The sequence below is a fragment of the Xenia sp. Carnegie-2017 genome, unplaced genomic scaffold (assembly GCF_021976095.1).
Source record: "Xenia sp. Carnegie-2017 unplaced genomic scaffold, XeniaSp_v1 HiC_scaffold_16, whole genome shotgun sequence".
NCBI classification, from domain to species: domain Eukaryota; kingdom Metazoa; phylum Cnidaria; class Anthozoa; order Malacalcyonacea; family Xeniidae; genus Xenia; species Xenia sp. Carnegie-2017.
This window is the reverse complement of record NW_025813469.1, coordinates 600,129-623,929: the sequence shown is the minus strand read 5'-3', so window position 1 is coordinate 623,929 and position 23,801 is coordinate 600,129. Positions and strand designations below refer to the sequence as shown.

The 23,801-nt window shown below is 35.4% G+C and overlaps 5 protein-coding genes across 6 annotated transcripts; 2 read left to right on the top strand and 3 right to left on the bottom strand.

The window, feature by feature from the left end:
* Positions 1-38: 38 nt before the first annotated feature.
* LOC124436449 (uncharacterized transmembrane protein DDB_G0289901-like) lies at positions 39-3,259 on the bottom strand. The gene is made up of 4 exons (XM_046986381.1): positions 3,046-3,259; positions 2,766-2,836; positions 1,746-2,674; positions 39-1,320 (listed from the first exon to the last, which is right to left on the bottom strand). The coding sequence occupies exons 3-4, from the start codon at positions 2,368-2,370 to the stop codon at positions 149-151; spliced, it is 1,797 nt and encodes a 598-aa protein (XP_046842337.1). The 5' UTR covers positions 2,371-2,674; positions 2,766-2,836; positions 3,046-3,259; the 3' UTR covers positions 39-148.
* A 240-nt stretch (positions 3,260-3,499) lies between these two features.
* On the bottom strand, positions 3,500-6,466 carry LOC124436448 (uncharacterized transmembrane protein DDB_G0289901-like). 2 transcript variants are annotated; one of them, XM_046986380.1, is made up of 5 exons: positions 6,274-6,466; positions 5,994-6,064; positions 4,541-5,902; positions 3,789-4,115; positions 3,500-3,752 (listed from the first exon to the last, which is right to left on the bottom strand). In XM_046986380.1, exons 2-5 carry the CDS (start codon positions 6,043-6,045, stop codon positions 3,610-3,612), a joined length of 1,884 nt encoding a protein of 627 aa, XP_046842336.1. In that variant the 5' UTR covers positions 6,046-6,064; positions 6,274-6,466; the 3' UTR covers positions 3,500-3,609. The 2 variants fall into 2 exon arrangements, with proteins under 2 accessions (XP_046842336.1, XP_046842335.1); XM_046986379.1 differs by having other exon boundaries at positions 3,500-4,115; positions 6,274-6,465.
* A 202-nt stretch (positions 6,467-6,668) lies between these two features.
* Positions 6,669-8,401, top strand: LOC124436452 (epimerase family protein SDR39U1-like). The gene is made up of 6 exons (XM_046986384.1): positions 6,669-6,729; positions 7,072-7,178; positions 7,337-7,422; positions 7,501-7,622; positions 7,707-7,925; positions 8,010-8,401. Exons 1-6 carry the CDS (start codon positions 6,705-6,707, stop codon positions 8,348-8,350), a joined length of 900 nt encoding a protein of 299 aa, XP_046842340.1. The 5' UTR covers positions 6,669-6,704; the 3' UTR covers positions 8,351-8,401.
* Positions 8,402-10,351, bottom strand: LOC124436451 (protein DEFECTIVE IN EXINE FORMATION 1-like). The gene has a single exon (XM_046986383.1). It carries the CDS (start codon positions 10,308-10,310, stop codon positions 8,406-8,408), a length of 1,905 nt encoding a protein of 634 aa, XP_046842339.1. The 5' UTR covers positions 10,311-10,351; the 3' UTR covers positions 8,402-8,405.
* Positions 10,352-10,441: 90 nt separating this feature from the next.
* Positions 10,442-23,384, top strand: LOC124436866 (protein fantom-like). The gene is given in 42 exon segments (XM_046986842.1): positions 10,442-10,800; positions 10,967-11,064; positions 11,133-11,176; positions 11,269-11,321; positions 11,521-11,612; positions 11,692-11,772; positions 11,844-11,920; positions 12,003-12,044; positions 12,156-12,203; positions 12,334-12,406; positions 12,527-12,597; positions 12,978-13,083; positions 13,156-13,230; positions 13,422-13,493; positions 13,810-13,883; positions 13,948-14,002; positions 14,121-14,205; positions 14,715-14,821; positions 14,977-15,027; positions 15,203-15,269; positions 15,603-15,721; positions 16,243-16,344; positions 16,462-16,530; positions 16,604-16,681; positions 16,759-16,874; positions 17,943-18,012; positions 18,113-18,242; positions 18,311-18,405; positions 18,547-18,685; positions 18,755-18,909; positions 19,166-19,291; positions 19,392-19,487; positions 19,566-19,834; positions 19,994-20,120; positions 20,196-20,271; positions 20,470-20,603; positions 20,690-20,831; positions 20,834-20,881; positions 22,342-22,426; positions 22,691-22,778; positions 22,861-22,903; positions 22,980-23,384. Coding segments are annotated over 42 exon segments (3,786 nt in total). The 5' UTR covers positions 10,442-10,790; the 3' UTR covers positions 23,078-23,384.
* The last annotated feature ends 417 nt before the right edge of the window (positions 23,385-23,801 follow it).

Below are 23,801 nucleotides of genomic sequence, written 5' to 3'. Positions count from 1 at the left end.
CAAAGATATATATACTACATTAAAAGGATGAGAACAAGTAAAGATTCGTATGTATTTCATTCGTATAGGCTGCAATGTGTTAAATTAATAAGAATTTAAATTTTACACTACATTTTCTGCTTAATGCATAACTTTTTGGTTTGTTTTCTTAATGTTTTTTGTCTTTGGTGTGGGTTTTCTTTGCATTGATAATTTTCTGTGGGCTGTGACTGTCGTGTTTCCTTCTGTGGTATACGCCATTATTCTGATGAAAACGCGTGGGAGTCTTCCACGCGGATGACCACTTATCATCCTCTGAGTTTCCTGAGTTATCCCCAGAAGTACCAGGAGAAGACCACTTCCATAACAAACCAGAATTTCCTTCGTTTTCACTTTCTTTACTTACATAACCAGTAGGACTTGTTCCTCCAGTTGAACCAGTTACTCCAGTTGAACCAGTTCCTCCAGTTGAACCAGTTCCTCCAGTTGAACCAGTCCCTCCAGTTGAACCAGTTCCTCCAGTTGAACCAGTTCCTCCAGTTGAACCAGTTCCTCCAGTTGAACCAGTCCCTCCAGTTGAACCAGTTCCTCCAGTTGAACCAGTTCCTCCAGTTGAACCAGTCCCTCCAGTTGAACCAGTTCCTCCAGTTGAACCAGTTCCTCCAGTTGAACCAGTCCCTCCAGTTGAACCAGTTCCTCCAGTTGAACCAGTTCCTCCAGTTGAACCAGTTCCTCCAGTTGAACCAGTTCCTCCAGTTGAACCAGTTCCTCCAGTTGAACCAGTCCCTCCAGTTGAACCAGTTCCTCCAGTTGAACCAGTTCCTCCAGTTGGACCAGTTCCTCCAGTTGAACCAGTTCCTCCAGTTGAACCAGTCCATCCAGTTGAACCAGTTCCTCCAGTTGAACCAGTTCCTCCAGTTGAACCAGTTCCTCCAGTTGAACCAGTTCCTCCAGTTGAACCATTTCTTCCAGTTGAACCAGTTCCTCCAGTTGAACCATTTCTTCCAGTTGAACCAGTATTATTTGCTTCACCAGTTGCACCAGTGGAACTTATTCCTCCAGCTAAACCAGTAAAACTTGTTTCTTCAGCTGAGTCCCAGTTCTGGGAATCGTCATTCTGGTGAAGACTTGTGGGATCTTTCCATGAGTTTGACCACTTACCACCTTCCGAGTTTCCTAAATTATCCCCAAATGCTCCTGTAGGAGACCATGACGAGCCTGAACTTCCACCGTTGTTTTTTCTTCTACTTTTCCATCCCCATGACATTTCTCCTGATTTTCCATGATCAGTGGGACCAGTGTCTTCATCTATTTCGTCACTCGAGTCATCGACGACTATGTCTAGAAAGATAGATTAATTAGTGTATGACTATGTACCTTGCGATTTGGAATAATAGCCGAAGTTGCTTTTTATGCTCTTTCAGAATTAAATATTAGTTTCACATTCCTGTGAATGTTATTTATTGACTTATTCTTTTTTTGATCAAAACGTTAGACAAATTTATTTTTAAAACGTAGACTGAAATAAACTATGCTATTGTTTGTGTGCAATCAAGCAAAATTACGAAGTGTTTTTATTGCTTTGTTGATATCTCACTTCTTATCACTTAAAGTATAGCGTGAAAACGACAGTTTTTTTTAATGATCTATAACTAAAACGTAAGCTTTAAACGTCAAGTACTTGTATATGATGTAGTTATTCTATAACTAAAACTTAAGCTTTAAACGTCAAGAACTTGTATATGATTTAGTTATTTAATCCTTACTTGTAATGTCAAACATGTTTTCTGGCTCATCACAAGTATCACTAAACACCAGTTTTTCCATTGATAATGGATGAATGCTTCCACTTATTGGACGTATACATTTCCCACTATTGGTCAATTGAAGTGATCTGCCAGATGTTATGGTCATTGCCCATTTTTTATCGCATTTTTCTCCAAGAATAATTGGTGTTTCATCATTCAATGCACCTCCTTCTGGTTGGACGCAGTATCCACTTTTCACATGTTTTAAATTGCCTTCTTTTGAAAGTGTAAATTTAGATTTTTTCATGCCACAAGCTTCTGATTGAAGAACGAGTTTGGTGCCTGGAGATATTTCGCCCTGTTCTGGATAAAGACATCGAGACCAACCTATTTCAAATTTTAGAGAATACTTTTTGCCACTGAGAAGTCCACTTTCACGGCTTTCTGATAACTTCCCGATGCCACTGAACCCACCAGATACTCGTCCATTACCACTTATCCCTTCGCTACCACTTAACTCACTAGAAAGTCCACCATTGTCACTCATTCTTTCGCTATCACTGAACCCACCAGAAAGTCTGCGATTACCACTCATTCTTTCGCTATCACTGAACCCACCAGAAGGTCCCCCATTACCCCTCATTCTTTCGCTATCACTGAACCCACCAGAAAGTCCCCATTACCACTCATTCTTTCGCTACCACTGAACCCACCAGAAAGTCCACCATCACCACTCAATCTTTCGCTACCACTGAACCCACCAGATACTCGTCCATGACCACTTATCCCTTCTTTACCACTCAAGCCACCAGAAAGCTCCTCTGTGTGCAACGACCATTTGTTTTTGGAGGGAACACTCCACGTGTGCGACCATTTCTTCGTATTTTCCGATTCGTTGTGTTTTTCCACGAATGTTGGGATTTCGTTGATTTCCTTCAGAAGTCCTTCTGTTAAAAAAGAAAACATGGCATTACAAAAGTTTCTGGATATTTGCTGGTAAAATTCGCTTCTATAAACAACGATTTTTGTCACACTTACTTTTTGGTAATTGTGTGAGAAAGAAGAAAACTATGAATATTTTGCTTTCCATCTTTTCTAGTCGATTGAAGCTGAGGAAATGAAAGATATCAAATAGATTACTAAGATTACGTTCAAATTTAATTCTATTTTGCCAGCGACTAGTTGAAACAAGATAACATTTGCCGGTTCTTTTCCATGCAGATAGATTGTCTTGTTTCACTGTATCTTCTAAATTTTTTTTGTATTTTAGTTTTCTTATTCCTACTTAATTTCAATGATTTCAAGACGTCCACATTACCTTTCACTCCTAACTTGATTTTGACGAGGATAAATTATGTCACCTAATACTTACTTGTCTAGATTACAATGAAAAAAGTCAATTTAGGTTATTTCGTGTTACTTGTGGTGTATTAGTGCTTGTATACGCATGATAAAGTCAATAGGAAAAAGCACCTGGCATTGAGAATAAAATCAGGCTAACAGCCAAAAACTTATCGTGTTCGATTTTCTTAACTATGTGTGAAATCTTTCATGTGTCGGTGTTAGGTGATTGTAGTAATCAAAAAATGTGTTTAAATAATTAGTTTAATCGCGTTGAAAAAGTTACATCATGCCTAAAAGAGTGAATGTGTGAAAAAAATTGTTTAATTTATGCAGCAAACATGTTTGATATGCATGCACAAATCTGTGTGTCCCGGTTTTTTTTTTTTGAGACAAAGATACATATACTACATTAAAAGGATGAGAACAAGTAAAGATTCGTATGTATTTCATTCGTATAGGCTGCAATGTGTTAAATTAATAAGAATTTAAATTTTACACTACATTTTCTGCTTAATGCATAACTTTTTGGTTTGTTTTCTTAATGTTTTTTGTCTTTGGTGTGGGTTTTCTTTGCATTGATAATTTTCTGTGGGCTGTGACTGTCGTGTTTCCTTCTGTGGTATGAACCAGTTCCTCCAGTTGAACCAGTTCCTCCAGTTGAACCATTTCTTCCAGTTGAACCAGTTCCTCCAGTTGAACCATTTCTTCCAGTTGAACCAGTATTATTTGCTTCACCAGTTGCACCGGTGGAACTTATTCCTCCAGCTAAACCAGTAAAACTTGTTTCTTCAGCTGAGTCCCAGTTCTGGGAATCGTCATTCTGGTGAAGACTTGTGGGATCTTTCCATGAGTTTGACCACTTACCACCTTCCGAGTTTCCTAAATTATCCCCAAATGCTCCTGTAGGAGACCATGACGAGCCTGAACTTCCACCGTTGTTTTTTCTTCTACTTTTCCATCCCCATGACATTTCTCCTGATTTTCCATGATCAGTGGGACCAGTGTCTTCATCTATTTCGTCACTCGAGTCATCGACGACTATGTCTAGAAAGATAGATTAATTAGTGTATGACTATGTACCTTGCGATTTGGAATAATAGCCGAAGTTGCTTTTTATGCTCTTTCAGAATTAAATATTAGTTTCACATTCCTGTGAATGTTATTTATTGACTTATTCTTTTTTTGATCAAAACGTTAGACAAATTTATTTTTAAAACGTAGACTGAAATAAACTATGCTATTGTTTGTGTGCAATCAAGCAAAATTACGAAGTGTTTTTATTGCTTTGTTGATATCTCACTTCTTATCACTTAAAGTATAGCGTGAAAACGACAGTTTTTTTTAATGATCTATAACTAAAACGTAAGCTTTAAACGTCAAGTACTTGTATATGATGTAGTTATTCTATAACTAAAACTTAAGCTTTAAACGTCAAGAACTTGTATATGATTTAGTTATTTAATCCTTACTTGTAATGGCAAACATGTTTTCTGGCTCATCACAAGTATCACTAAACACCAGTTTTTCCATTGATAATGGATGAATGCTTCCACTTATTGGACGTATACATTTCCCACTGTTGGTCAATTGAAGTGATCTGCCAGATGTTATGGTCATTGCCCATTTTTTATCACATTTTTCTCCAAGAATAATTGGTGTTTCATCATTCAATGCACCTCCTTCTGGTTGGACGCAGTATCCACTTTTCACATGTTTTAAATTGCCTTCTTTTGAAAGTGTAAATTTAGATTTTTTCATGCCACAAGCTTCTGATTGAAGAACGAGTTTGGTGCCTGGAGATATTTCGCCCTGTTCTGGATAAAGACATCGAGACCAACCTATTTCAAATTTTAGAGAATACTTTTTGCCACTGAGAAGTCCACTTTCACGGCTTTCTGATAACTTCCCGATGCCACTGAACTCACCAGATACTCGTCCATTACCACTTATCCCTTCGCTACCACTTAACTCACCAGAGAGCCCACCATTGTCACTCATTCTTTCGCTATCACTGAACCCACCAGAAAGTCTCCGATTACCACTCATTCTTTCGCCACCACTGAACCCACTAGATACTCGTCCATTACCACTTATCCCTTTGCTACCACTTAACTCACCAGAAAGTCCACCATTACCACTCATTCTTTCGCTATCACTGAACCCACCAGAAAGTCTCCGATTACCACTCATTCTTTCGCCACCACTGAACCCACTAGATACTCGTCCATTACCACTTATCCCTTTGCTACCACTTAACTCACCAGAAAGTCCACCATTACCACTCATTCTTTCGCTATCACTGAACCCACCAGAAAGTCTCCGATTACCACTCATTCTTTCGCCACCACTGAACCCACTAGATACTCGTCCATTACCACTTATCCCTTTGCTACCACTTAACTCACCAGAAAGTCCACCATTACCACTCATTCTTTCGCTATCACTGAACCCACCAGAAAGTCTCCGATTACCACTCATTCTTTCGCCACCACTGAACCCACTAGATACTCGTCCATTACCACTTATCCCTTTGCTACCACTTAACTCACCAGAAAGTCCACCATTACCATTCATTCTTTCGCTATCACTGAACCCACCAGAAGGTCCCCCATTACCACTCATTCTTTCGCTACCACTGAACCCACCAGATACTCGTCCATGACCACTTATCCCTTCTTTACCACTCAAACCACCAGAAAGCTCCTCTGTGTTCAACGACCATTTGTTTTTGGAGGGAAGACTCCATGAGTGAGACCATTTCTTCGTATCTTCCGATTCGTTGTGTTTTTCCACGCGTGTTGGGATCTCGTCGATTTCCTTCAGAAGTCCTTCTGTTAAAAAAGAAAACATGGCATTACAAAAGTTTCTGGATATTTGCTGGTAAATTTCACTTCTATAAACAACGATTTTTGTCACACTTACTTTTTGGTAATTGTGTGAGAAAGAAGAAAACTATGAATATTTTGCTTTCCATCTTTTCTAGTCGATTGAAGCTGAGGAAATGAAAGATATCAAATAGATTACTAAGATTACGTTCAAATTTAATTCTATTTTGCCAGCGACTAGTTGAAACAAGATAAAATTTGCCGGTTCTTTTCCATGCAGATAGATTGTCTTGTTTCACTGTATCTTCTAAATTTTTTTTTTATTTTAGTTTTCTTATTCCTACTTAATTTCAATGATTTCAAGACGTCCACATTACCTTTCACTCCTAACTTGATTTTGACGAGGATAAATTATGTCACCTAATACTTACTTGTCTAGATTACAATGAAAAAAGTCAATTTAGGTTATTTCGTGTTACTTGTGGTGTATTAGTGCTTGTATACGCATGATAAAGTCAATAGGAAAAAGCACCTGGCATTGAGAATAAAATCAGGCTAACAGCCAAAAACTTATCGTGTTCGATTTTCTTAACTATGTGTGAAATCTTTCATGTGTCGGTGTTAGGTGATTGTAGTAATCAAAAAATGTGTTTAAATAATTAGTTTAATCGCGTTGAAAAAGTTACATGCCTAAAAGAGTGAATGTGTGAAAAAAAAATGAAAAATTTTAAAACAACAGGTGACAAAGGCGATGATCTACGCATGTCGTGTCGTGATGGTCGTGATGTAATCATATAAATAAACAATAATGGCCGGTAGATCAATTATAGTCGGTTAGTTTGTATTATTTTGTTCACTTGTAGTCTTTTGTCATCTTTCTCGTTTTGATAAGTTTGTTCTAATGCTTAGTCGTTTGCATTAGCCACCATTTAAATTTTCACAAAGGTTAGGACGTTTGACGTTTATATGTAATTAAGGTGACCATACTAATTTTGAAGGAGACTTTAATTGTTCTAAATTACAAATCCTTGAACGTAAATATTATCATAGAAAGATGCATGCGATGTCTTTGTTTGAAACCATTAATTTTTTTATAAGAAATACGTGTGTTCGATCAAGTTTGTAGATTTTGTAAATATTTATATTCTTGCTATCTGTCTCCAAATCATCCCCAGGAGGTGGAAGTGGATTTATTGGTCGCGCTTTATGTAAGAGGCTTAAGCAACAAGGCTATGAGGTCATACTTTTGTCAAGAACTCCTGGATATTCAAAAATTACCTGGGTAAGATTTGGTTGTCAGTTGAAGTAGAGAAGTTTTTTGTTTACTTCAATTTCTTGTAAGGTCCTGCTAACATTCAATATGTATATTTATGTATATTCATCTGTAAGTGTATGGATTTGTTGCAATGGATAAGTTTGAAAAAAAGAATTGTTGTTTAGAGTGATTTGAAAAGGAGTGGTAAACTTCCAGAATGCTTTGCTGTCATTAATCTTGCTGGAGAAAATATTGCTAATCCATTACGAAGGTATTAAAAAATCTGTCATTGATATTTCTTGCAATGAAAATGTAACTTAATTTAAATCTGAAATGGTTTCTGATAAAGGTGGAATGAAAGTTTTAAGACTGATTTGTTTGAAAGTCGAATTGGTACAAATAAGATATTAACTGATTTGATAAAGAAAGCAGCAAAACCTCCAGAAGTATGGATTTCTTCCTCGGCAATTGGTGAGATGATGAAATTGATATCATTGAATCATTTATTATGATTCACAGATTATTTGAACGTAAATTTGTAACAATTTTTCCAAGGTTACTATCCTCCAAGTGAAACACTCGAATATACAGAAAATGAGCCATCTAAACCAGAGCACAGTTATATTACAAAACTTTGTTGTGATTGGGAAGAGTCGGCCATTTTACCTTCTGATCATCCATCACGTCATGTCATGTTAAGAATAGGATTAGTTCTTGGACGTGATGGCGGCACAATAAAATCTATGATGTGGCCATTTTGGCTTGGAGTGGGAGGTATATCTGTTATATATATTCATGATATGATAATCATTCTGATGTTCAATTTACTTTTTATGACAATGTTGTTTTGTATTTCAGGTATTGTTGGAAATGGAAAACAGTTCATGTCATGGATTCATATCTCAGATATGACAGGTATTATCCTTCATGCGTTGGAGAATCACAATGTTCACGGAGTCTTAAATGCAACAGCTCCAAATCCTGTCACTAATTCTGAATTCACATCTGCATTTGCACGTTCAATCTGGCGGCCGGCATTCTTTCCTTTGCCTGCCTTTGTCGTCAACACAGTCTTTGGTGAGGAGAGGGGCAAAATGTTACTAGAAGGACAGAAAGTTCTTCCAAGCAGAACTATTGAATCTGGTTATAATTTTCTCTATTCAGATATCAAATCTTGCTTACAAAATATTGTCAAATAAGTTAAGATGGATTCTTTTAAAGAATGAAGCATAAATGTGTCCAGACCAAAATTTGTCAATTTTTGAAATTTTTATTTGGTCGTTGCCAAGTTGGTAACAAATCACCTTCAGGAAAGCCATGAATAACAAGCAACAATGTTACCATGACCAGAAATGGTAGAAGCCAATACATAATTAGCATTTTCTTTGCATTGCTGTGAAAATTTAGGAATGCTATATCTTTAGTGCATTGCATAAATCTATTGCATAATTCAACTGTTACGTATGTACGTATTGGGATCTTAGGTGATGGCAATGTTACAGAATATAAACCAACACTTTTATACTTTACAGTATGAATCCTTTTTCCTATTTCACAAGCATAACTAATCAATACCATGTACGTATCATTGTTTTCACTTGAAGGAAAAATTTCAAACTCTACAACAAAGTTTGAAGTTTGTATTGCTTGCTGTTGTCTAGTGACTTCAGTAAAAGCTATTTGTCTATCTTCACCAAGTTTTTTATTTGTTGCATTAAATTGAACAAAGGATAAAATAACCCCATCAGCAGTAGACAAGAAATATGCCAAATTTTCTCTGTCATAAATAACTTGAGTGTAAGAAACTTCATCAATAGGAACAACATTCATGCAGTTGATATCTGTGCCAAGGATATGAAGATTCTCTCCACCAGTTAACATTAAGTATGCTTTGTTATTTTCTGATGTGAAAAGAATATTTGAATAGAACTTATCACACAACTTGATAGGCCATTTTGGTAAAACTTTACCTGTTTGACCATTTAATACCCATAGGTAACCATCGCTTGATGCAATTACAACCTCAAGTTGACCATTGTAATCAATATCATAAAGTTGAGGACCAACAGTTCCAGTGCCGGACACTGTTGCATCCCATAATAATTTATCATAACTGTAACACATCACATTTGCACTACCATCAATCACAATGATCTCCATGAAACCATCATTATCCATGTCACCGATAGCAACATCAGATGTTATAGAGTCAGCGAGATCCGAAAATCTTGGATAGTTTCCGTATTTATTCCATATGTGCAACTTTCCAGTCATACTACCCACAATGACTTCACAATTGCTTTGGTTTCCATCTAAGTCCATTGCAACCGGTGATGACAGAATGTAGGCAGGAAAAGCACTTGACTTTCTTGTTAATTCAAAGATCTTTTTGAAAATTACATTTCTTGTTCTTAGGTCAACAACAATCACGCCATTTGCGAGACAGCAATCTATCTCAGATTGAGTTAGATTCAAAATTTTCAAATACTTCTTGTTATACTTTACTTCATCATCAATATAATAATTGACAGGTATAATGAGGTCATTATTAAAGCCATTTCCATTAAAGTCGCTAATGATTGGTGTCGATAATATATGTAAATCTAGACCAATAAATGATTTTTCATCAATATCATCTGATGTGAAATTATCATTAGAACTGTGGAAAAACGAATTTTTCTCCGGACTGAAATATGCGTTTGTGGTAACTGCATCGCCTGCACCAATACTGAACCATTTTTTCCTCACCAAAAGTCTTGGCAAATGTATGTTATATTCTTGTAAACTTGTTCCATTTTGAGATATAAACAGAATCTTACCATACTCTGCTGCAAGCAAAATATCCAACGAACCATCTTCATCTATGTCATATAGCAATGGACCAGAGTAAAAAGATTCCTCGGGGAAAAACATCGGCCATTCTTGACGTTCTTTTCCGCTTGTTGAGTCAACAACATTTACAGTACCATCCAATGTTGTGGCAATTAAGTCTTTATGTGAAATTTTGTGAGTTTTTGCAAGCAAGGGAGAAGAAACGATTGGAGAGTCACTGACACTTGCACTCCACATTAATTTAAGATCCTTTAGGCAGGAGTCTGTGCAAAATACAGAAAAGATTTGCGAAATTATACAGAGTAACTTCGCAAACTTCCAAGACATGTTACTCTGGTCAGGATACTCTGCACTTCGCCGAATATTCGTCAATTTTGTCAAGGATTTATAATTTTGCTTATAAAAGTCCACGCTTCGAAGCTTATTTGAGTCAGCGGTCTTTACCAGTTCGCAGATGCGTCATATCAAGCGGGAGAAAAACAAAAACAGAATACATAACCATTTATACATTATTTTGTTTGTCTAATTCATTTTTTCTCGTAAGCTATAAATATATCTACTTAAATAAAATACAGAGAAAACCCGATATACTCATGGATAATGTCTGCAAGTGGAATATTGCGATGAATTGTGTTCTTCATTTGGTTTTTGTCGAAGAAGAAAGAAGTACAATTTGTCATGTTGAAATTTGACGATAGACATTGTAGTAGTTGTGAGTTGAATAAGGATTTGGCGATGTTATTAACGAGAAGTTTTACGTTATTATGGCTGTATTAAAAACTATAAACTCAACAAAGCTTTGAAAAAATGGAGGAAGGTATGAATATGACGTTCTTTGACTTTGTTAAATGTTTTGAAATTGTTTAGAAAGAATACTTGGGTGTTATGAAGAAAAGATAAGATTTGACGAGTTGCAGATTTTGCGATAGCTAACCAACTTTTTCGTTTTGTTTTAATCGTGCCCCTTTAAAATACATTTATAGACCGTCCTCCAAGCCATCTTCATGAAAGACAGGCACTGACAAAACTAGACCATTCTGAATTGGAGGACAAGTTTATCAAATTAAGAGAGCAGAATATTGTAAGATCTGTTTTATATATTGAGTTTCTTCAATTATTTAGTCTTGAAACATTATTGTTTATTTCAAGGAACTTAAGAAATATGCAAGAAACCAGGAAGAAAAAATTAAACGGTATTTACATATTTTTCTATAAAAGGAGCAATCAAATCTAATATTGATTTTTGTGGCATTATAAAATGTATTTATTTATTTCGGTCTTCCAGTATGGCCACCAAACTTTTGCGTCTTGCTGCAGACAAAAAGAAGGCAGAAGGAGGTACATATAACTTATGAGTTTATTTAGATAAATGGAAAATTTGGAAAATGACTTAAGATATATTTTAATGTATTAAAATAAAGATGTATTATGTGTAACAAGCTTCACAACAAAACAGAACTACAGAAACTGTTACAAAATTATTCAAAAGTTGGTCATTGAAAGCAATGTTATATCATATGAAGCTACTGATCTACAGGTAATCAGAATTTTCAAACGGAGGAGAAGATGGCAGAAATGGAAGAGGAAATGAGAGCGCTCCAAAAGCAAAATTCCCAGCTAAAATATAAGGTTTACATCAAGATTAGCTGGTTAACTTTAATGTCTAATTTTTAATTTTCTCATTATAGATAAATATTTTGTACTTTAGTTAACATTAGCAAAACAACAATCATTGGGAGATCACAAACAGTCATCCCCCTATGGACATGTAAAAGCTAAAGTAAATTCAGTGAGTTAATGGTAAATTTTTCTTCTGTGGTAACATGAGTACCTTGTGTAGTTTTTATATATGATTTTTAGGGAATTCACAGCAGATCAAAGTCTAGTCAACAACAAAGGATCAAACAAAATTTACGTGTACAAGGTGACTTCACTAGGTATGTTGATAATGTTCATTTTTACAGAGATAATTTAATCTTCAACTTATTGATGTGCTTTACATGATTTTTAAAAAATCAGATCACCTAGACACATCCCTTCACCAATCCTTGCACAACCAAGGTACGTACGTAGGATTGTTGATATCTAACTTCTTCGTTGCAACGTTTTTAATGCCAGAAAGAGTGTATGAGATTACTATTTTTATAATGTGTTATTGATGCACAAGTTTAGATATGGACATAGTCTTCTGGAAGAAAAGAGAATTGAAAAGGAAGAACTGTAAATAAACAATATTGTTATCATTAGAACATTTGTTAAAATTTGAAATAGGTTTTGAAATGAATCTTTGTGGAAATTTAGAATTGTTATTCATGGTTGTTCACATGAAGAATTGAAATTTTGATTTTAGTGAGCAAGTTCTTCATTCGTTACAAGATAATATTAGAATGTTGGAGAAAGAAAGAAAGGAACTAAAAGATGAGGTTAAAATAAATATCAAGTTGCTGATTAACGCATAAATAATAACTTGTCTGTATATTTTATTGAAATATGTCCGTTTTTGTAGTAGATTATTCATGTGGGTTTTTTTATGTACTTCTTAGCTGCGACAAAAAGACGTCGACCACGAGTTGGTGATGACGAAGATACGGGAACAATTATCCGGTGCTCAAAGGTAAATTGAGAGTTTATATGATTCCATGAAATGATATGTTATAATTTGTATTTATGCTATACGTTATGTTTAGAACTTGTTCTGACACTTATTCTCACTTGATTATCTCTTAACATGTTTTTAGATGTAGATCGTCCTGGTTTCTCAAGGCCTGTGATGGACTGTTGGTATTGATATTGACTGACGTTTTGACAACCTTAGGATTGTTGTCATCATTTGCTTTGACTCTCGCTGAATATCGCGAAAGATGTCAAAATGTCAGTCAAAAACACCAACAGTTCTTTTTAGAACTGCACTAAACTGGACGGTCTACAGTCTACAAACATGTAATCCATACACTTGGGTTCAAACCATACACTTTATTTAATGTTTCTTGTCAGAGAAAGTATTCAGGAGAATGTCGATATGATTAAACTTCAAAGGGAAGTAAAAGATAAAGGGAGCAAGCTTCTCTCTATGGAGACAAAATTTAAAAATCTTAGCGAGGTGGAAAAACGTTACATCTTGGGGGAACAATTGGGAAAAGGAAACTTAGTATCCACATTTATATTTTTGTAGAATTTGAATAAGATGAAAGAGAGCCATGCAAAAGTCTTGGAAAATATGGAATCCATGAATGAAAAATTAAAGGAGGTTTGTTGTGATGAACATTGATTAAATCGTCAGTATTAAATACTTTAACATACGTAGCTATGTGTTGTACATAACAGCTATTGATTAACTTGTCAGTGTTAAATACTTTTAAATACGTAGTTGTGTATTTTGTATTCATCAATTCATCAGCTTTCAATACTGTCGCATGGCTGTATTTCGTGTCTTTTCAGGAGCAAGGCAAAAGTTTGATGTATCAAAACGAATTAAAGAACCACGATGTGACATCGAAAACTTTAGTTGAGGTAGAGTGAGGGATAGGAGAGTATATCATGTGTATGGTTTGGATGTATTGGTGGTCGTTAGAGTGAGGGATAGAAGAGTATATCATGTGTATGGTTTGGGATATATTGGTGGTCGTTAAAGTGAGGGATAGAAGAGTATATCATGTGTATGTTTTGGGATATATTGGTGGTCGTTAGAAAGAGGGATAGAAGAGTATATCATGTGTATGGTTTGCGATATATTGGTGGTCGTTAGAGTGAGGGATAGAAGAGTATATCATGTGTATGGTTTGGGATATATTGGTGGTCGTTAAAGTGATGGATTTAATTTTTTTAGCAACAGCAACTTATTGATGATCTCAATGCGGAACGGGAAATTTTAAAACAGGCGAATGAAAATCTCATGAAGAGGTGAAATTGAAGAGATTTTTTAAAATTATGTTTCAAATCAACTATCAACTTGTTCATCTTGTAGCGCCTTTGATTCTGAAAGAGAAAGACAACACGTAGCGCTTGAAAGACAACTAAAAGTAAACTTGAATTTTTCGAAAACTTCGTTGTTTTCCTTAACCCTCATGACTCATAATAAATTATAAATTTTTGTCTTTTGTCGGTAAAAGTGTTGAAAATTTCTTCATTTTTATACAGGTGGAAATTGCGACCCTAGAAGCTTCTGTAAAATCTGAACTGGAGGAAAAGAACGATATTTTAGATCAACTGATGAAGGAGAGAGGTACTGTAGAATGGATTATGTTTTATTTTTAGTTATTACGGCTGTGCGGTACGTTTCAGAGATTTTACCTCAATTTTGGTTTTGGTTCATTTTGTTTTAAAAAAGAGGAGCAAAAATGAACTAACTCAATCATGAATATGACAAAGCGAGTTGTAAACTTGCACAGTTCTGTTAGTGTGTTGATTGCTTTGTTGTACAAACTGCACACATTGTTTCTTGTTTCTTTTTTGAAATACTTCCAATTCGGTCCTTAAAGTTTTCGTTACATAAATAAAATGGAAAATAGGGATTTTTTCGTTTAACCGCACAGTTGTATGAGTTGTATAAATGAAGATGTAGCTACATGCTTTAGGTGTAAATATTTGTTCTGCAAAATATGTTCGTTTGACAGTCTTCTCTATCTTTACGTAATTATTTGATCAAAACGTTATATACTGTTTGTGTGCAGTTTTCTCTTTGAATGCGAGTCATATGCGATGAAAATGATTCCCTGAATATGTCTTTTTTAGACTCAAAAGAGGATCTTCACCAGGAAATGCGTGATATTAAAGTGAACTATTTTTCGTTAAAAGAAAAATATGACGACGTGTCAGAAAAATTGAAATTTTTCACGAAGGTGGTTGGATGTTAAATGTCTTCTAACTATTTTGTGCATGTAGATAGTATGGCAAATCAATATTCACCTACACACAGGCAATTTGAATTGTTGTGAAGGAGTTTTTTACCCACAGTAACTGAATTGTAATGATAATTCTTGATAATTACATCCAGGAAAGCGCCGTTGATGTACAAGAACTGGAGGAAGCGCTTACTTTAATAAAGGTTACAAACCAGCTTGTCTTTGCGGTCTTTTAGGAATGAAATAGTACACCCCAAGCATGTCTTTTTTAGACTAATAAAAATCCTTAGCAGCCTGTACTTTGGGGGTCTTTCAAGGATAGAATAGTACATTCCAAACCTTCGTTTATAGTGTATGTTAAATTTTGTTTGTTTCCAGAGAAGAAAGGAGAGTGGAAGTCAAGATTTAGATTTCTTGGAAAAAGTTGACAGTGAAGTGGATAAAAGTAAGTCATTTTTCTGAATGCTTTATTTATTGGTTTATATATGACGACGTAGCAGCAGAACATTTGATTGGTTGACGTTGTGTTTGTATATGACGACGTAGCAGCAGAACATTTGATTGGTTGACGTTGTGTTTGTATATGACGACGTAGCAGCAGAACATTTGATTGGTTGACGTTGTGTTTGTATATGACGACGTAGCAGCAGAACATTTGATTGGTTGACGTTGTGTTTGTATATGACGACGTAGCAGCAGAACATTTGATTGGTTGACGTTGTGTTTATATATGACGACGTAGCAGCAGAACATTTGATTGGTTGACGTTGTCTTTCAGACGCCCAGAAACGGATACAAGAACTTCAAATATCGCATGCTGACACAATCAATGAGTTAGAAAAAACAAGAAATATGCTAGTTTTGCAGCATAAAATTAATAAAGACTATAAAACTGAGGTATTTTGAAATATTTTGAATTGCAAAAACGTACTTTTGATGTAATGATAATGATGTTAAATTGTACCTACCGTTTGTTCATTTTTATACAAGTGACGTCAGTTGTTTTTTTGTTTTTATTGTGTTGACTTTTGCAAAATCTTATAGTTATGTTATGTTTTGTTGTGTTAACTTTTTCAAAATCTTATAGTTATGTTATGTTTTGTTGTGTTAACTTTTGCAAAATCGTATAGTTATGTTATGTTTTGTTGTGTTGACTTTTTCAAAATCTTATAGTTATGTTATGTTTTGTTGTGTTAACTTTTTCAAAATCTTATAGTTATGTTATGTTTTGTTGCGTTAACTTTTGCAAAATCTTATAGTTATGTTATGTTTTGTTGTGTTAACTTTTTCAAAATCTTATAGTTATGTTATGTTTTGTTGTGTTAACTTTTTCAAAATCTTATAGTTATGTTATGTTTTGTTGCGTTAACTTTTTCAAAATCTTATAGTTATGTTATGTTTTGTTGTGTTTCATGTAGGTTGATAAAGTTACAAATAAAATGGTGGAAGACAAGAAAGAGTACGACCAACGCCTTCAAGAATACGCACAATTACTAGATATAAGAGCTGATCGAATCAAGGTGTTTTTTGGAATTTTCAATTTCTATAAAAAACATATTGTTTAACACAAATGTGTTATATTTTATCATTTTTATTTGGGAGCGAAGAGTGTCTTCTCAAAGGTCTTTCTATTATAGAAACTTGAATGTCAAATACATGATATTGCCTATGGCACGAAACAATACAATGTTGTGAGCACTGGAGAGGTCTGTGATGTGATCTCGATAAAAATAATCTCGTTATTTATTCATGGTATTATAACCTTGCGTTTTTATTTAGGTACCCGAGTTTGACAATGAAACAAATGTTGAGAATTTAGAAAGAGGAGAAAATCTTTTCGAGATTCACATTGGAACAGTGAGAGCTTCTTGCTGTTGTTGTTGTTGTTTAGCTTTTTATGGAAGGTTATTTAACGTTATTAAACATGTTTAAAGGTATGTCTGTCAGACGAAGTTTCGTCATTGCTTGAGGGATTGGAACCTAGCTGTTTTATCACTTATGAATTCTTTGAACATGAAATTCAAGCGACCCCAGTTATGAAAGGAAAAAGGTATTTTATAGCTCGTGATAAACTGTTTTTTATGACAACTGTGGACTCATGAGACTTCTTACACATGTGACTTTTTACCCACGTGAGACTTCTTACCCATGTGACTTTTTACCCACGTGAGACTTCTTATCCATGTGACTTTTTACCCACGTGAGACTTCTTATCCATGTGACTTTTTACCCACGTGAGACGTCTTACCCATGTGACTTTTTACCCACGTGAGACTTCTTATCCATGTGACTTTTACCCACGTGAGACTTCTTACCCATGGGACTTTTACCCACGTGAGACTTCTTACCCATGTGACTTTTTACCCACGTGACACTTCTTACCCATGTGACTTTTACCCACGTGAGACTTCTTATCCATGTGACTTTTACCCATGTGACTTCTTACCCATGTGACTTTTACCCACGTGAGACTTCTTACCCATGTAATTTTTTACCCACGTGAGACTTCTTACCCATGTGACTTTTACCCACGTGAGACTTCTTATCCATGGGACTTTTACCCACGTGAGACTTCTTACCCATGTGACTTTTACCCACGTGACACTTCTTATCCATGTGACTTTTACCCACGTGACACTTCTTACCCATGTGACTTTTACCCACGTGAGACTTCTTACCCATGTGACTTTTTACCCACGTGACACTTCTTACCCATGTGACTTTTACCCACGTGAGACTTCTTATCCATGTGACTTTTACCCATGTGAGACTTCTTACCCATGTGACTTTTTACCCACGTGAGACTTCTTACCCATGTGATTTTTTACCCACGTGAGACTTCTTACCCATGTGACTTTTACCCACGTGAGACTTCTTATCCATGGGACTTTTTACCCACGTGAGACTTCTTACCCATGGGACTTTTTACCCACGTGACACTTCTTACCCATGTGACTTTTTACCCACGTGACACTTCTTACCCATGTGACTTTTTACCCACGTGAGACTTCTTATCCACGTGACTTTTTACCCACGTGAGACTTCTTACCCACGTGAGGGAATTCTTATGTGACCATGAGAATAGTTGATCGAGTGGTCATATATTTCATCGTTTTAGAATGGATTTCAATTTTACATCTTTGTATGTCGTAAAAATCGACGATTTCTTTCTTCATTACCTGCAAAAGGTAAATTTTCATTAAAACCCAAGTCTTAATGGCATATGGTTTGTTCTGAGGAAGATGACTTATGTTGTAATTTCGTTGTTTTTTTTATGACACTTTTCAGGAATCTACGATTGTAGAACTTCATCGTGCTGTTGGTTCTTCATACGAAACAATAGCTGTGTGCAACCTAAAGCTAAGAGAGCTTCTTGAAAGATCTCATGGACGTCTTCACGGGACTGCTAAATTGCTGGGTTAGTCAACGTGAAAATTTTATGTCAATGAAGTGTTTAGATTGCCTTTATTTTGATGTGTGTTGTAGGTACAAAATCATCCAATGGAGGAGTTGAATGTGCTACTATGGAGTACTGGGTCCGACTTCGCGTCCCCATGGAACAAGCCATACGTTTGTTTAAAGTACGACGAGATTTCTTTTTCTCAGTCAAGCGGAGATGAAACGTTTCAAATACCGTAAATAGACTCATGAGAAAATTTTATTGATAAGATAATATATTTTGTGAACGTATTCGATCATTAAATATATATTAATACAAATAGGAGCGGAGTAAAGCGCTTGGTTATTTGAATGCGCAAGGCTACAAAGCATTAGAAAAGACTGGGGACGAACTACCGTCTGACATCAACGAACTTATCATAACGATTAACAGTTGCTCCAATCTCAAACCACGACGTGATGGTATGGCAGATGTATATTGATATTTATTTTTAAATTTATTGCATTTTAAACCATTTTTATCTTTGACAGATGTTCAACCATCTCCTTATGTCGTGTACAGATTATATGATTTTGCTGATCATGATACCGCGATTATTTCGAATTCCAACTCACCACAATGGAACGATAGACGTACATGGCCTGTTCCTATGACTGAGGATTTACATACATATCTTACATCGCAGGTGACACTGACTTTACTCTCTTGTTTTGTCCAAAGCCATCATCAGAGTATATACATAATATATTAATCCTAACACGGTTTTTAATATGCACATGAAAAACATGTGTCTTGGACGAGATTTGATCTCGTACCTTCGGGTACTAGTCCGCCGCTCTACCTGTTGAGCTACCAAGCCTCTTGTTTTGATCCCATTGTTATGATTGATGAATATAAATATTGCTGTTTTATTCGTTTTATCCGTTTTATTCGCTATCTAGTCTTTGGAAGTTTATGTATTCGACGATGTAGACCCTGAAGCGACCGCTTACCTCGGTTTGGCAAAGATACCACTCATATCGCTGGCTCATGATCAAACTATCAAAGGATCGTTTGATCTTGTGAAGGTAGGCGTGTGTTATAGCTTACGACGGTAAAGAATTTTACTTTTCAACTTTTAAAATCTTTCATTCTCATCTTTATATATTTTGCCATGCCTATTGTCAGGAAAATGGCGAAAAGAATGGAATTGTCGATGTCTCTATAGAATGGAGAAATACTTATCTTCCTGCAAGTTGTAAATTGAAGAATAACGCACTAAATGTATTTTATTTTGTTGAAATCTATAGAAGCAAACTTTTGATTGCGATTGATTTTATTTCTCTGTATTTCTCATTTCAGTACATGTCTAATAATGACGATGAAATAGAAAGTCAGGGGGAGGTGATTGATCAGACCGAAAGTCAGGGGGAGGTGATTGATCAGACCGAAAGTCAGGGGGAGGTGATTGATCAGACCGAGAACAAGCCCATCGTTCCTTTAGTTGCATCAACGCCGAAGCAATCTCGCGAAAATGTTGTCATGAAACCACCAAAGGCGCGGCCGAGGTCTGAGAAGAAAGAACAGTCAACGTCAAAGTTAGCAAAATCTTTCAATAAAGATACCACGGGGTGTGTAAGGATTACTGTCTCTATATCCCTGTATGCTACCTACCTTTCACACAGTTTGTTCTCTGATCTTTAATGTCTTGTTCATATGTGTAAGGATTACTGTCTTTATACTTCTCTCGACAGTTTTAAAGAATGATCTTTCATTTTATTCCTTTGCAGTGAGAGTAAACTTCTTGATAAAAAAGAGATTGAAATTCACAAGGATATGACCGTTGATGAGTTGATCTTGGCTTCTGAAGGAATTCACAAATTACCAATAGTGGATGATGTTCAAGAGAAGGAAGACGTATGATTTTACATGTTCTTCATTAAGATGATGTAAATTGTGTTGGTAAATCACATGTGTTTTGTACTTGTTAAGCTGGCAACGACGAGTGCTGCAGTCACTGAAAAGCCTGTATTAAGTGAAGACACAAATTTTGACGACGAAAGTACAGGTGTGAACTGATAGTTGCATTGCAAACATCCTTGGTTTACTTCTATTCTAGGTCCCTTCTATCCTATGTTGTTGCCCCTTTTTTATATCTCTCCTATCCTATGCTGTTTGCCCTATCCTATATGTTCTCCGTCGTTTTGCCCAGATTTCCATCATCGTTTTCAAAATTTTTCTTTTTCGTTTTCGGTAAATGATAAAGACAGCGAAGATGCGATTGAAGTTGTAACCCGAGACTTTCCTGAACATTTATTATCGGGTAGTGAAGACCATACCAGTGACAGTGATGGTCTTGTAATGTCATCAATATCTGCTCGTAGTGGTAAAATAATGCAGGTGTATTTATTTACGAATTAATGATTGCTCTCCTGGGATATACTTACGATTCAAATACTGATATTTTTATTCAATTATTTCCACAGCGTCCCGAACAAATCACGATAATGGTGAACAGTCTGACGCTGTATCCTGATACGTCAATTATTAATGATGCTTCCATTACTCAACTCTTTGTTGCCTATAAATTTCTCAACTATGATCTCGGTGAACTGGAAACACCTGTATCTCTCCCAAGCCCCCTCCATATCAACCCATACACTATAACTTCAAGAAAGGTAAGATGTGTGTATTTGTGTGCTTGACAGGGTGAGAATTGTTGAACAATCCATCTTTCCGACGGTAAACACATGTCTCAAAAATACGAGATCAAATTACAAATTTCGGACAATCAAATGGTCGGACATAGTATTGTATTTGTAGAATAGTGACAATAAAATAGAAAGAAGATGCTCTTGGGGCATTTGTAAATCTTATTTTCGAAATCTCCTACCAAAACGTTAACATGCGGCGTTATAGTGCCTTGCGCTTAAGAAAGTATCGGGAAGCATGGACCGAAAACGGGGTTTTTTGCTTTCGAATTTAATCTTTTTTTTCTTTACAAGAGTTCTTCTCTTAAAATAAATCAAGCAATGTTTCAATTAACTTCATCTGACTCTGTGCCTTTTTCTGACACTTATAATTCAAGACAACCTTAAACATCACGTTTTATACAATTTTTATTAGTTTATATCTTCTGATTTAACTCTCTCATTTACTGTTTCTCATGTATCACGAGCAAACCATCCATGGGCTTCATGGCGAACAAGGATTATCTGGTTCCATTATTTAACATGCGACGCTCTAGTGCCCAACTGTCTCGGGATATCGGGAGACATGGACCGAAAACGGGATTTTTTGTTTTCAAAATTTGTCTCGATAGAACATCCAACGATACTGCAAAGGCTCAAACAACTTCTGTCTTTTTAAATTCAACCCAACTCTAATTTAAACTATGATAAAAATAATTTAAACCAACTCTAACATGTTTATACTTAGTTGTTATCTTTTTTACATAACTCTCTCGTGATGAACGACAGCACCCATGAGCTTCATGGAAAAAAGGGATTATCTTCTTTTTCAATAATAGTTTTTACAAAGATAACATTTAATAAGCCAAGCCATGTGTATCGTCTAAATTGAACCTTTATGTCATAAAATTTTAATTCAGTTTGGATAGTAAATTTCTTTTGACCTTAAATATTTTCATAATTCAATCTAGAAAGTAACTTGTCTTCTCCAGTAATTTTGCGATTAAATAGCACACTTTTCGAATTCAAAGGAATTCCTTTGATCGCATAGAGACAGCTGTCCAATTTATTTGTTCTCGTATTTTTGACATGTGTGTCTACCGTCGAAAAGGTGGATTGATGGTCTTGATGTTTGGTCTTTGATAGTTCGCTGATGTAGAGTAATATCTTAAATAATAAATGGACAGTTTTGTTTAGAAAGATTCATATGGTAGCAGCTATATTAGCTTTACTTGTATGTGTTTTTACATAACTACATTATTATTTCAGCGTCTTCGTACTTTAAACAGGACTAAGGCTTGTTTAAGTGAATCAAAGTCGTTGTTTTTACCTCCTAGTAACACATTGTATCTCTTCAATGGATGATATTGTATCTATGAAAAACTTTACAAATCTGCAATTTTCTATGGAAAAAAATCTTCAGTTTGTCTGTTGCTGTCTTTTTGTAGTTTTTCCAGTCGACCGTGAAACGAATAATCAGAAACGACAATTGCTAATTCATACCTTATCCACTGAAAATCCTGGGCAAGGAAGGTGTGCTGTTCGTCTCGTTTCTTCTTGTTCTTGATAACTTTGAGTCCCCAGGCCTCTGATTTATCTCATTAAGCCAGTTTTATTTTATATTATTATAGAGTATTATTTTGTAAGAAACAACTTTATACTGTACATGCTTCTACATAGAAAACACTTTTTCCGCTTACATAAAGTTTATTACCATCCAGTAACCAAGGACTGCTACGTACACCTTGTAGTAACAAGTGTTACAATTGTACATGTGTGTATTGCTCCATATTTTAGATTGATATTTAGTGTTGTTAGTGATCCTGGACTTAATGATGATGGTGATTGTATTGATGTTGCGTTTGCTGTCGTCGATCTACTAAAGGTAGGAGTGTACTACTTCCATTTTGAAAGGTTATAGTCTTGTAAGGATTTTTTCCTGAGTATATATTGTATGTACATTTCAGATTTTCGAAGATAATGCTGATATTATTGAACAGAACATTGAACGTAAGCTTTCTTTAAGCGCCAATGAATGAGCTCTAGTCTGCTGTACGATGACTCATGTTTACGTGGTATTTTCTAGTTTATAGTTTTGCTGACGGAGCAGATCTTGTTGGTTGTTTGACAGTGACCGTTGAAGCGCTAGAAGCTTTGAAAAGTTTGTATGATGACGTAAAGTAAACCACTGTATAAATGAAACGCCTTTGGCTTAAGGTTTTTAAGTGGATGGATCATGTCGGCTTGTTTGGAGGAGAACCATTGATTCTTTTAAAAAATAAAATTGCGAGAAAAAAGTTTATCAGAGTATAGGAAAGTGTTAAAACACAATTTATTTCATAGTGTCCTAAAACATGTTTGTAATGTTTTAATGTTGTAACGTACGCCTTGATCTACAAAAATCCTACAAACAGATAAAGAAAGATCCACGAACAATAGAATCTCTGAGACTTAAATATATATTTAATAAAATAGTTATTACTAATGTCTATATGTGCATAATGTCATATATATGTATTCATCACACATGATAAGTACATGGAAATGAAGAAGCACACACTGACTTTCCTGCATGAAGTAACGACCTGAATTCTGCATAATATTTGAATATCGAGGAGACATGTTCATTGAACCTCAACCGATGTTTACAAGGAATGATCGGTTTTGGTTCCGATATCTTATATTCTATCAAACCGTTCAATAAATTTGGTAAAGATTTTTGGAAGTTTGTTCGATAAAGATTTTTATTGAAACCTTCTTTTCCAACCCGTGTAATTGTCTTTGTTGAATTTTTATTTGAATTCAAGTTATCATCTTTGTATTCCTTGTATCTTTAAGCAAAAAGTTTCATACAAGACAAGACAGGGTAAGAATGAAAAACTGCTTGGTGATATAAAATCGTACAGGT

What these genes read in the sequence shown, in the direction of transcription:
- LOC124436449 (XM_046986381.1), bottom strand. Translation starts at nt 2,370, where the DNA reads ATGAGGGGTAATGGGGGACCTTCTGGTGGGTTCAGTGATAGCGAAAGA. An exon ending in AAACATGTTTGACATTACAA is followed by an intron (nt 1,321 to 1,745) that starts GTAAGGATTAAA and finishes CTATCTTTCTAG; the next exon opens with ACATAGTCGTCGATGACTCG.
- LOC124436448 (XM_046986379.1), bottom strand. Translation starts at nt 6,045, where the DNA reads ATGGAAAGCAAAATATTCATAGTTTTCTTCTTTCTCACACAATTACCA. An exon ending in TCTCACACAATTACCAAAAA is followed by an intron (nt 5,903 to 5,993) that starts GTAAGTGTGACA and finishes CTTTTTTAACAG; the next exon opens with AAGGACTTCTGAAGGAAATC. An exon ending in AAACATGTTTGCCATTACAA is followed by an intron (nt 4,116 to 4,540) that starts GTAAGGATTAAA and finishes CTATCTTTCTAG; the next exon opens with ACATAGTCGTCGATGACTCG.
- LOC124436452 (XM_046986384.1), top strand. Translation starts at nt 6,705, where the DNA reads ATGGCCGGTAGATCAATTATAGTCG. An exon ending in CGGTAGATCAATTATAGTCG is followed by an intron (nt 6,730 to 7,071) that starts GTTAGTTTGTAT and finishes AATCATCCCCAG; the next exon opens with GAGGTGGAAGTGGATTTATT. An exon ending in ATTGCTAATCCATTACGAAG is followed by an intron (nt 7,423 to 7,500) that starts GTATTAAAAAAT and finishes TTTCTGATAAAG; the next exon opens with GTGGAATGAAAGTTTTAAGA.
- LOC124436451 (XM_046986383.1), bottom strand. Translation starts at nt 10,310, where the DNA reads ATGTCTTGGAAGTTTGCGAAGTTACTCTGTATAATTTCGCAAATCTTT.